Below are 13303 nucleotides of genomic sequence, written 5' to 3' on the forward strand. Positions count from 1 at the left end.
CTCTGTCTCTGTCAATCTTATCTCCTTGCTCTTGCTCTAATTTTAGCTCTGCTCTACATCTCCCTGTCTATTACTAACATCTTTGACAAATCCCTTTTATGTGCCTGAAAATTCATGGGTATTTGCCATGTAGTTAATCATTTTGTTTCTCAGAAGAAACAAATGGGCAATATTTTCCATTCCCACAAAATGTGGAGAGCATTGAAAAGTTATGTAATGATGCATTCTTTATCCAGAAATCATGCTTGATTGCAGACTGATATTTCAATTAGTGTCTCAAACCAGCTAAGAAAATTGTAATTTTGTATCACCACCTGTCCCAAATTATACAGGGTTATATTATCCAGAGTGGTGAGCTCACTTCTCTCTTGAAGGAGGTAATTGTGCCCAGTGAGCATTGACTTACTTGTGAGCATACCCTCATAGGGGCACCTTTGTCCATGAGAGCTCCTACCACTTCGGGTCCCGTACTGCCTGAATGACTTATTCGAGTAACCCCACCTTAGGCAGAGGGCTAGAAGCAGTGTGGGGACATGTGAATGTTACTAAGCATTAACTTAGAATAAAGACACAGCAAATGTTCTTTGGCTAGTCTCTGTCTTTTGGTATGATGGAATGTTCCATTCATTTAGATGAAAACAAGGCAGAATCTAGCTCAGATGTGAAGCTCTGTCAGATCTGGGAGATCCTTAAACATCCTACGACTGGCTCTCTTTGTTGTAAACTTATAAAGGGGAAATGTTTTTCAGTTACATGAATGAATCCTGGACCCATATATTTCTTTAAGCACTATGTATAAAGGTCTTGCATATTGAGACAAGCTGCATTGTTATTCTCCCTTCTTTTGCGCTCACTCCCCCAACCAGTCTGCCTCCTATTACTGCCCTTTCATGAAATCTGTCCTCGTCACGGGCACTGATTACCTTAATTTTGTCTCTTTCTTGGAATATTCTGTATGTAATTCCACCCACAACAACCCCTATCCATTGCTATGTATTTCATCCCCTGCTTACTTTTCTCCAGACCACTTACCATCATCTAACACATATCTTTGCTCATTTGTTTTGTTAATTACCTGGCTGCCCCTACTAGACTAGAGCTCCATGAGACAAGAGTTTTATCCATGTGTTCACTTCTGGATACTGAGCACCTACAACAGTACAACACATGCAGCACTCAATAAATATTTGTAGACTTGATGAGCCACCATGTTGTCCTGGAACTCTTAGAAACTCTTCTGACTACTCTTCTCATCTATCTTTATGTCTCATTCTGCCTTACCCCCAAAATGTTGGTTTTCTCAGGACTCCATCTCTGTCCTTTGCTTTCCTCATTATATTCATTTTATGCATCTCCTGGATATGGTTATTTTAAGAGCCATTTTAAGATCAATAAATAAGAGATGTAAGGCTTCTGTCCCAAGCTTTGACACACTAACTAGGGTACATATTTTTCCCTTAGAAATGGTGTATATATTCCATAAGCAGAAAGCTGATACGTGTGTAATTTGTATGACCATTAAGAGGGGACTTCGGGATCTTGCATTATATTGAACAGCTCTTCTGGATTACAGGTCACCATGGCATCTGGACTCACCATGACGGCCCCCATTTGCCTGGTAGAAAACCAGGAAGAGCAGCTGATGGTGAATCCAGAAGCACTAGAGATTCTTAACAATATATCTCAGTCTGTGGTGGTGGTGGCCATTGCAGGGCTGTCTTGGACAAGAAAATCCTACTTGATGAACTGCCTGGTGGGACAGAACCATGGTGAGTGTTGTCCTGGGACCAAGGCCATTTGCTTGGAATCATTGATAGTGCAGGTTGGTCATGCTTCTTCTAGTGTCATCTTCAGGAAGAGCCTAACTCCTCCCACTGAAGAAAAATTCTAATTCTCACCACCAAATTTACAACCTCAACCCTATCTGTCCACAAAATCTTATTCTTTTATCTAGTAAAAAAGAAGAGTCTCCCAACCCTATCAATAGATCCCTCTACTTATCCTCTGGATCCCATCCACTCTCATCAGCTTAGCTTCTGCTGTGATCCCTTTCTTTTGCATCACTTTTGCATCACTTTTGCCCAAACTACACGATCATTCCCAGAGCATAAAAATTTATTTTATTGTGTCATATTAAAAAAAAAGTAGAGGAAAGGAAGAAGGAAGGAAGAGAAAGAGAGGAGGGAGGGAAAAACCTGTTATTCCCAAATCTCAGGGGAGCTAAGATTCATTTTTTTTTCCATTTCATAATAAAAGTTTGATAAATTACACTTTCTGTATTCAGTATTTTCTAATGTGCAAACTAACATACACACAGAAAAGTGTATAAAACATTCATGTACTATAAAGTTATTAAATGAAAGGTGATCGCCTGCGTAATCACTGCTCAGGTCAAGAAGTTTAACATTACCAATACCAAAAGCCCAAATCACACCCTTTCACATTCTCATCTGTGCTCACCAATGTTTTTCATTTCCATGGCACTTCTTCCTTGCTTTTTAAAAGTGGTTTTACAGTCTACGTGTTTCAAAAAAGTTTAATTTGGTCTGCTTTTAAAGTTTATATAAATGGAATTATACTGTATGTATTCTTTTGCATGTTTTTCTCATCAAGGAGTTTATAAAAATCATCCACTTTCTTGTAGGTATGTGTAATTTATGTTAACTGCTTTATGGTGTGCAGTCGTATGAAGATATCACAATTTTTTCTCCATTTATTATAAATGAATGTTGATATTAGTCCCACATTTTATTGTTTATGAATTCAGCTATCATAAATGTTTTTGTACTTATATTCTGGTACTCAACCTTCCCCTGTTGATTATATGCAGAAATGAACTTGCAAGATCACAGAGTCTGTATGTTTTCAGTCTATCCAGATAATATCAAACAGCTTTTCAAACTTTAAGTACAGTTTACATGATTATTAGCAGTCATGGAGATTTTTTCACACCCTCATCACCAACTGGTAACTGTATAGTCATATGGCATATATCTAATTATAAATCAATTTGAGAACCTTTTCACATTTATTTGCTGTTTGTATTTCCTATTTTTAGTGCAAAAATTTTATTTCTCCTTTGTTTCCTTTCCCCCCGACTTTATAAAATCCAGAAGTTTTACTTAATCCACAATATTCTTTTTTATTTTTATTTATTTTTAAGATTTTATTTATTTATTTAACAGAGAGAGACACAGCGAGAGAAGGAACACAGCAGGGGGAGTGAGAGAGGGAGAAGCAGGCTTCCTGCAGAGCAGGGAGCCTAATGCGGGGCTCCATTCCAGGACCCTGGGATCATGACTTGAGTCGAAGGCAGACGCCCAACGACTGAGCCACCCAGGCACCCCTCACAATATTCTTTTTTTTTAAAAAAGATTTATTTATTTTAAAGAGAGAGAGTAGGAGGGGCAGAGGGAGAGGGAGAGAGAATCTCAAAATAACTGTACTGAGCATGGAGCCTGACACGGGGCTCCATTTCATGACCACGAGATCACAACCTGAGCCAAAACCAAGAGTCAGACGCTTAAGTGACTGGGCCACCCAGGTGCCCCACAGTATTCTTTTTTTTTAATCATCTGTAATTAATCATGTAAAATGTGAGAAAAAAAACCACTAATTTAAAATCTCAGCCCTCCATGCTCACAGGGGAGTCTGCTTGAGATTCTCTCCCTCTCCCTCTGCCCTTGCCTCCCCCACTGTATGAGCACACACGCTCACACACGCTCTCTCTCAAATAAATAAATCTAAAATCTGAGCCCTTTCCTCCACGGTTAGAGCAAATTAGGATAAGTCTACAGCATTTACTTACTTTAGCTGGTTCTGATACTGATACTGATACATACTTTTTTATTTGAGAATCAATGCCTAAAGTCTTGATTAATTCTACAATGTTTGACTCATCAGTGATAAGTGTCCCAAGAGTCACAAGAAGTCTAAAAGTGGCTTCTAGGTCTTGTACAGTGTCCAACACTGTGCTAATTACTGACAAGCATTGAGCTTTCCTTTCAATGTTATGATCTTTATAAAAATAAATATAATAGGGTCAACGTAGTCTGTCGTTAAGAGCAATGTGAACGTTCTTATGGCTCCCTGATGTGGAGTTTTGTTGTTGTTGTTTAACTTAGTTGTTTCTTATGGTTCTTACTGATGTTTTATAAAAATTTCCCCACTGTCCTATAGGACTTTCTGTCTCTTTAGAACATGCAGCTATTATTTTCAAATGTATTAATTTCTCTCTAGCTCAGCACCACTAGAGGTTGAACTGCAGTCCACTAAACTCTCAGGATCCCACACATTCATCCATTTCCCTCCCTCCCGCCTCCCTTCATCCTTCCCAGTCTGTAGTTTCTCCTTCCTTCTCTCTCCCCTTTTACTTTCCAATCTCCTATTAGTTTCTAAGCAAAATACCGTGTCTTTATTTTTCTTTTAAGGAAAATTCTTGACCATCAATCAGAGAAGGAAACTTCCTTGTCTGATCCAAATAAATTCATAGGTTTTATTTGCGGGATTAAAGAATTTTTAAAATTGAGAGATAAATATTAGCTAGGGAGGTTCAACAATGTCCTTTTTCTTTTCTACTCGAGATGACGTCAAATAATAACAAGGCAATTTCCCAGTGGACTACATGGTCACTTGAGTCCATCCCTGCTCTAAAATTCTAGAAGCGTTCTAACTACTTCAGAATCTCAATTCCGAATTATTCCCCTATTCCAATACCATACCAATTTTTCTAAATATATTTTTGGTTTTATTACCGTCCATCTGAAAAACTTTAGTGATTTTCTTATCTAACAAATCCTGTCTACTTATCTAGGCATTCAGAGCCTCACATTATGGATAAGATGCCTACATTTCAAGACTCAGGCCTCACTGCTCCCCTATTAGGCAACTGTTGTGACAGAACTGGATTCGAGTGACAGCTCGATGCTGTCCTTCCCATGTCAGTGTCTTCTCCGTTTAGATGGCTTTCTCTTAAAAATAACCCAGATAAGGAAAGGGAGATGCTACATGAAGAGTGAACCAGAAACACAGAGTTCTTGTTTCAGCCCCCTCTCTAATTCTACTTATGGATGCATGCTTTTTCTTTCCTCTTAAGGGTCAGCTAAAACTACACAGGTTGGTAGAGTTTACATTAATCTGTCATGTGACCTATTTGAACCTCTACAGGTGCAAGGTGAATAGGGGGCCCAAAGTGTTTCTTTAGAAAGTCCTTAATCGGGGCGCCTGGGTGGCTCAGTTGGTTAAGCAACTGCCTTCGGCTCAGGTCATGATCCTGGTGTCCTGGGATCGAGTCCTGCATCGGGCTCCCTGCTTGGCAGGGAGTCTGCTTCTCCCTCTGACCCTCCTCCCTCTCATGCTCTCTGTCTCTCATTCTCTCTCTCTCAAATAAATAAATAAAATCTTAAAAAAAAAAAAAAAGAAAGTCCTTAATCTGCATAAATGTTAGATTGTCACTAAAATGGAAAAAACTCCTCTCCCTGCTGGGCCCTTACTTTCTTACAAGTTTCACCACTGTAGCTCCTGGGCAACCTGGACTATCCACTGGCCCTGTATGTTGTTGACTCCTCCCTTGCACATTTCCGACTGAATTCCACAGTGAGATCTGAAACCAAGGGCATCTGGATGTGATGTGTGCCCCACTCCACCAAGAAGAAACACACCCTGATCCTTCTGGACACTGAGGGGCTGGGGGATGTGAAAAAGGTAAGGCAGGGAGTTGAGAACCCTTCCTTGCTCTTGCCTATTAATTTACCACCTCAATTCAAATTCTGTGCCATATTCCCACAAATAGCAAGTGCAAATTATGGATAATGAGGTTAGATTCTCTTACCTTGAATTTTTTCCTTGAGAGCACAAATATTTTGGTATTTTGAGGCAAAATATTCATCTTATTTTTAACACCAGGGTTAATGACACAATTTAATAAGCACTTATTAAGCAGCTAAATCCAGGGCTCTCTGCTAAGTACTAGAGACACTGCAGTGAAGAAAGTAAAGACCCAGAGGCTAGCTGGGAAGATATCAAGTACTTAGTACAACCAGTACAGGGTGCCATGGAGGAAACCCTGTTTTAGGTAAGGATTAGATCTAAACTTTCCTGGTGAAATAACATGTAAACTATCTAAATTGTAACTCATCAGGTCAATGGGACTACCAATTAAAGTGTATAGATTTGTGACATTGAATATAGTAGTCTTGAAAATAGGGTTTAAACAAAGTAATCTATTTATATAAACCCCAGAAAAGCTTTGGCTATTCCAGGAACATTCATAATGATTTTAGTCTAAGTTTCTGGACTTTAGAGATTAATTCTTCACTGACTTCTAAAAAGCATGATCTTGACCAGTAGAAAATATTGCAAACAGGATACTTGTAGGTTTGTTGCCTTTATAGTGTTAGGTGCGATCAGTAGTTTCTCCTTACTTTATATGAGTCTGAGTCTACATTGTTGCAGCAGTAGATTGTTTGATTCCAATACTGCCCCCCCGCCCAGAAAAATAAAGGAGAAATTTAGAAATTCTGAATTTAAAAAATTTTTAATATTTTAAAACTTAAGAAGTTTTAAAGTCCTCAATATAAAATAAAGTATAAAATAAAAACAGAAGAGAAACTAAAACAATACCTATTCAGCCTCATGAATTCATCTCACCATGTTTGAATTTTAACAAGTTTATTCCTTCTTTGAATGTACCAGCAACTTTTCACACTAAACAACAACAACAAACCCTACCAACTTGTTACTTATTTTACAGGGCCCCTCAATTTAATTCCCAATGAATTAGATCCACACTATCCCCTCCCTTTGCCCCCCCAAAATGAAGAGGGACTCTTAATGAGAAAAATACTGTATTTTGGCCCAAACTTGTTTCTTTTTATCTAATTGCTTTTGTTTAAAGGACCAAAACATATTATATTATTAATAACTGATGGCAACAGAACAGCTCAATAAATTTAGAACATGTGGTGTGATTTAGGTAGTGTGCAATTCTGTTTTCCTGGCCTTCAGTGCCACTCACATATTGTCCTGAATCTCCTTCCCAGCCTTGTTAGACAAATGTGTAACACATTTACACATTGCTTCAGACAAATGGAATAATTAGATCTTTGTATGACTGTGCTTTTCAACTCTGACTTGGCTTGTGTTGGTCCTTCTGCCTGCATGATCTTTTCATTTCCACAAGTCCAAGTCCATAGTTCCATCATTTCTTTAAAACCCAGCTATTTTTAAATTTTTTGAAAAGATTTTATTTATTTATTTGAGAGAAAGAGCATGAGCAGGGGGAGGGGCAGAGGGAGATGAAGAAACATACTCCCTGCTAAGTGTGGAGCCCAACATAGGGCTCCATCCCAGGACCCTGAGATCATGACCTGAGCCGAAGGCAGACACTTAACCGACTGAGCCACCCAGGTGCTCCAACCCAGCTATTTTTTTTTTTATCTACTGCCATCATTTCAAAGTCAGAAGTAATGTTTTGCTCAGAATTCCCAGGACACTTTTTTTTTTTTTCATTTTTGCATTTATCCCCTTCTTCTTTTATATTTTAGCTTTCGGTTCTACTCCTGAGATCATTAACTTGGTTGCTGTTGTATGTTTACTTATTGGTCAGCCAACCCAGAAAGCCAACTTTTTGAGGGCAGGGACTATCATATGGATCTTTGCATCCACCCAACCAAATGCACTGCCTGGCATTTAGAAGAAACTCAACAAATAGCTGTTGAATTTAACTGAATAACATTTATGTTTTTAATGTTGACCACGACACATAAAATTTGCTATAGGAATAATTTCCTGTTTATTGGTGCCCACCTACTATGTTCCAGTCACGTGTTATGGAATGGAAATGTTAACAAGTACATGAAGAGTGGACTCTTTAGCCTTTTGCTCTAAGGTGCTTTCTAGGTAAACCCTAAGAATGACTCATGGATCTTTGCCCTGACTGTGCTTCTGAGCAGCACCTTAATCTACAACAGCTTGGGCACCATCAACCACCAGGCCCTGGAGCAGCTGCCAGATCCTTCCAGGGACCAAGCCACCAAGTTTCATTGAGTTTACAGGAATGGTAACTGAGATGTCATCTTTCCTGCGACTTAACTGTCATGGTTGAGGAGAAGGGGACATGGGACATAAGTTAATGTTTATAAAATTTGTTTTTTAAATACGACGAGCTGAAAATTGTGGTGTAAATACTTTCTCCTTCCTTAGCTAAATTCTCAGCTATGTGACTGAGCAAACACAGCTAAAAGGGCAAAATCCTCCTCAACCTCTGAGGAAGAAAAGGACTCCACCGAGTTTGTGAGCTTCTTTCCAGACTTTGGACTGTTCGGGATTTCACCCTAGAGTTGAAGATAGATGAAGCCTCAATCACCGAAGATGAGTACCTGGAGGTTGCCTTGAAGCTGATTCCAGAGCATGTTCTGGGTGGTGGATATTTCAACATGTGTTAGAATATCTTCCTTTCTAAGACTGAATAGTATTTTTTTTGCTTGCATATACCATATTTAAATGACCTAATTTAAAAAATATATTTCATGTTTCTATGAGTATTTTACTCATGGCCAGAGTTACAAATTTCAGAGAAAAGATATTTACACAATAAATGTCCAGGAGAAAAAAAAAATGTCCATCTAGTAAGACTTCCAGATTCACATTGATCTTTCTCATGATTTCACTTTCTTCTTTCTCATAGTCTTGTACATTGTTACCATTTTAATATCAATTTACTACATGTAAATTTTACATGCAGTTTATTTTTAATTTATTTTAGCCAGGTGAATAACTGATGGCACTTTGAAGTAATACATATTTTTGTTTCATCATTCATGTATTCATTGTTTCAAAGAACTTTTATTTTTTTTATTTTGTTTAAAGATTTTATTTATTTATTTATGAGAGAGAGAGAGAGAGAAACAGCATGAGAGGGGAGAGGGTCAGAGGGAGAAGCAGGCTCCCCGCTGAGCTGGGAGCCTGATGTGGGACTCAATCCCAGGACTCCGGGATCATGACCTGAGCCGAAGGCAGTCGCTTAACCAACTGAGCCACCCAGGCGCCCTCAAAGAACTTTTATTGAACATCTGACATACCCCCCAAAATCAAAATTCTGTGAAGCATTGTCAAGTCAGATACAGTTTGATATAGACAGTGCTAAGGTCTCCAATTACCTTTAAGTTAACCTTACCGTAGGGATGTTTCTGCTAAAAGAACTCCAAACATATTTATTTAGTGTCATTTTTTTTTTACTCTGAATTTTAAGTTTTTTTCTTACCTTGGTATTATTTGTCCTCCTCCTGATATTTTCATAAGCAATATCTTACTCTTCTTTGGGCATTACTTTATTTTAGGGTCCATATTTCATATCTAATATGGGGCCAGTCAAATCACAAAAGGAATTCTCACCATTTTTTTTTTTTTTACTCATTAGTCATTTAATAAAGATTTAATGAATACTTCAACCACTGAATTCCATAACAGTGTTAAGGAACCAACCATAAGTTGCTTCAGTTGGGATTGATGCCTCTCCTTCTTCTCCCATATTTTCTTGGCTCTGCTCCATGCAGAAATGGATTTTCCTTGTCTGTGGTGATGGCCCAGGTTGATTTGAAATGATTGAGTTAAAGGAGATTTATAGGCACAGGAGCTGCAATGATGCAAAAATGCCTGGAAATGAAAGTCCTGACCCCCTTACCTAAAGCCACCTTTCAGTGATCATTTTTTTTCCACTTTGCAGGCACAAATCCCAGAATCCAGAACTCCAACATGTCCAGAGAGTGTATCAGGCATTTCTTTCCAAAATGGAAGTGCTTCATCTTTGGCTTACAAATGACAGAAATCTCTTATTCCATCTTGAGAAGGTGCCAGAAGACAAGCTGGACAGTACTTCCAGGAGCAATCAAAGAAATTCTGTACCTATATTTTCAATCATACAAAGACCAAGACCCTAAAAGAGGGAATCATTGTCACTGAGAGCTGTGAATCACCTTTGTCCCAAAGCACGTCTCTGTGTCAGTGTGTGGTGGAGCTTTGATGATACCCTGGATTTGGCGGTAATTTTATTTACATCTGTGTGTAACTGTGGAAGCAGATATTCATGCCATGAAAAGATATCCATATGTGTTTATTCATTAAAGTCTCCCTATGTGAGAGTCTGCTGAGACCTAATATATCTCAGGAACCTCATCCACTAATCATAAAAAGGCAAGATGGGGTTAAAGAGAGGACATCTGTACATTGAGAAATTCCATGGGATAACTTCTTGTCTTTAAGGAGATAGCAGATATTTTGCAAATTTACATGAGTCAGGTCATAAGTAGAAGTTACGAGTTCCTGCAAGTCCACTGAGAAACAGAATTTTGTGTAATCTTATGTGCAGGGCAGGCTTCATGGGCATGTGATGTAAGCAGTCCTGTAGTGCCCTGTGTGGAGATGGGCCCATACTTGCTTTAAGAGTCTCTATCCCTGTTTTGAATTTTCAATCATTTTCTTCTTTTTTTTTTTTTTAAAGATTTTATTTATTTATTTGACAGAGAGAGACACAGCAAAAGAGGGAACACAAGCAGGGGTAGTGGGAGAGGGAGAAGCAGGCTTCCCACTTAGCCGGGAGCCCGATCCCAGGACCCTGGGACCATGACCTGAACTGAAGGCAGACACTTAACGACTAAGCCACCCAGGTGCCCCCATTCTCAATCATTTTCAAGTAGGAGTTTACATTTTTGTTTTGTACCAGGCCACACAAATTATGTAGCTGGTCTTGTTTGTGTCCATTACTTCACCTATATAATCTATTCCTTTTCATTCTCATGAACAGGAAATCATTTTTCCAGTAATCCATGCACATACTGTGTAATTGTTAATTTAAATTGTCATAGGACAAAATGGAGAACAATAAAAGAAAGAACAGGAAAACAGTAATGCTGTTAGAAAGGAATAGATTCCCAAAAGGAGAAAAATAAAATTTCCTTGTAAATAAGGTGGGGTTTTTGTGATCTTAGAATGATGCTCCATAAAAACTATAAGCCAGTGATTGAGACCTTGGTATTTATCCTCAAATTTCCTGGCTTATTCAGGGCTGGGGACTCTGTTGAAAGCCTATGTGGATGCCATTAATCATGAAGCAGTTCCTTGCTTGGAGAACGCAGTGACAGCTCTAGCCCAGCGTGAGAACTCAGTGGCCGTGCAGAAGGCAGCTGACCACTACAGCAAGCAGATGGCCCAGCGAGTGAAGCTCCCCACAGACAAGCTCCAGGAGTTGCTGGATGTGCATGCAGACTGTGAGAGGGAAGCCACTGCAGTGTTCATGGAGCACTCCTTCAAGGATGACGAGCGGGAGTTCCAGAAAAAACTCATGGTAATTGTCTTAGCATTTAGCACTCCTGATTTCTCCCCTTCTGAAATGATGCTTAGAGCCTATATTTTTGATCAAATAGCTCATCTCTTTATCATGTTCAAAGGAGCCTGGATTGTTGTGAGACAGGGCTCTACAGGTTATAGATTACCTTTTTACTCTAACATAGGCATTTTTTAAAATTTTCTATTGCTGCATGAGAATTGCCATGAATTTACCAGTTTAAAACAGCAAACATGAATAAGCTTCACCAACCCATAGATCAGAAATCTGGCATGGGGTGGTCATGTGCTCTGCTCATGGTATCACAAGGCTAAAAACAAATGTCAGCCTGACCCAAGTTCTCATCTGCAGGCCTCTGAGGAGCCTCCAGTTCATTAAGGTTGTTGGCATATCCAGTCCCATGGATTGCAATTTACAGATTCAAGGAAAAAGGTTCTGTTCTTTTTTTTTTTTTTTAAGATTTTATTTATTTATTTGAGAGAGAGAGGGCACGAGTGAGCAAGCATGAGCTGGGTGAGGGGCACAGGGAGAGCAGCTCTCCACTGAGCAAGAAGCCCGATGTGGGGCTCGATCCTGGAACTCTGGGATCATGACCTGTGCCAAAGGTAGATGCCAAACCAAGTGAGCAACCCAGCCATCCCAAAGTTCTCTTCTTATATCTTCACACAGTTGAGTCCTTGGGGGAAAACTCATGAAAGATTCCAAACTCTGTTCAGAGTATTCTTCAGTCATCACTGGGTATTTGATTTTCTTTGTACACATTTCCATCCATTGCAACCCAAATCCTCTGAGGAAACACTACTTCCAGCCACAATTCAACTTCCTATTGTTCATTGTTGATGGTTGAGTCACTGTTACTCATACTACAGCAGAAGTAAAATTGGAGTTTAGGTCTTCCAACCCTATCATTTTACAGATGATAAGCCTGAATCCAAGAGAGTTAATGGGCTTTCCAAGTAACACAGAGAATCGATCAGAACTAGGACTAAAAGTCTATTGGGGTGCCTGGGTGGCTCAGTCAGTTGAGTGTCTGACTCTTGATTTGGGCTTAGGTGATGACCTCAGGGTTGCTGAATTGAGTTCCCCATCAGGCTCTGTGTTCAGCGAGGAGCCTGTTGGAGAATCTCTCTCTCCCTCTCCTTCTACCCCCTCCCCAACTTACATGTGTGTTCTCTCTCTCTCAAATAAATAAATTTTTTAAAAAAAGAACTAGGACTAAAAGTCTCTTGACTCCTGGTTCATTCCATGTTCCAGTCTATTCATAGGTGATCATGATGCTTTTTCTAAGAGGATGACATTGAACTTTCCCTCCTAACAGTTTCTTTCTATTGGATTTCTCCCTCATTTCCCTGGCAGGACACCATAGAGGAGATAAAGGAAGATTTCTTGCTGCAGAATGAAGATGATTCTGTCAAATATTCCCAGGCACAGCATAAACAACTTTCAGAGACCCTGATGAAAAGCATTTCAAGAGGAACTTTCTTTGTTCCTGGAGGATACCATCTTTACTTAGAAGCAAAGGAAAAGGTTGAATGGGACTATAACCTAGTGCCCAGGAAAGGGGTTAAGGTGGGGAATAAAGAGAGAGGGGTAGTCGTCAGAATCCTAGAGTCAAAGGGTGTTGCTTTTTCTGAAAATCTAAGATTATAGCACCATTTTAACGGAGAAAGCAGAGCATTGCCATATCTCCACCCTTTTAGTTTTTATCTGCAATTAGTTTTATATTGTTGAAGAGCCTAGAAATATTTCTTCCCAAGAAATGGTGTAGAATTGGGAATTCTGGATTAAAGAGAACAATTTTTCTTTGCTACATGACATGTCTCTGCTCCTTGTTTCTTCAGGCAAATGAAGTTCTCCAGCACTTCTTACAGAACCAGGTGGCAGTAGAAAACTCCATCCTGCAGGGAGACAATGTCCTCACCTATCAGGAGAAGGTCCTAGCAGGTACAGGTGCAGGGTTGA

The 13303-nt window shown here is 39.3% G+C and overlaps 1 protein-coding gene across 1 annotated transcript in view; it reads left to right on the top strand.

Annotated features, from left to right (window-relative positions):
• LOC123860316 (guanylate-binding protein 7-like) overlaps positions 1–13303 on the top strand; it is a 67333-nt gene that overhangs the window by 33130 nt on the left and 20900 nt on the right. Inside the window, 10 exon segments of the mRNA XM_064587534.1 lie at positions 7900–8006; positions 8215–8237; positions 8240–8308; positions 8311–8418; positions 9725–9808; positions 9811–9867; positions 9870–9965; positions 11061–11341; positions 12698–12910; positions 13183–13285. Coding sequence (XP_064443604.1) covers positions 7900–8006; positions 8215–8237; positions 8240–8308; positions 8311–8418; positions 9725–9808; positions 9811–9867; positions 9870–9965; positions 11061–11341; positions 12698–12910; positions 13183–13285 — 1141 coding nt within the window.

The sequence above is a fragment of the Mirounga angustirostris genome, unplaced genomic scaffold (genome assembly GCF_029215605.1).
Source record: "Mirounga angustirostris isolate CCGP_5_RB_7025 unplaced genomic scaffold, mMirAng1.0.hap1 SCAF_4, whole genome shotgun sequence".
In the NCBI taxonomy this organism is placed as follows: Eukaryota; Metazoa; Chordata; class Mammalia; order Carnivora; family Phocidae; genus Mirounga; species Mirounga angustirostris.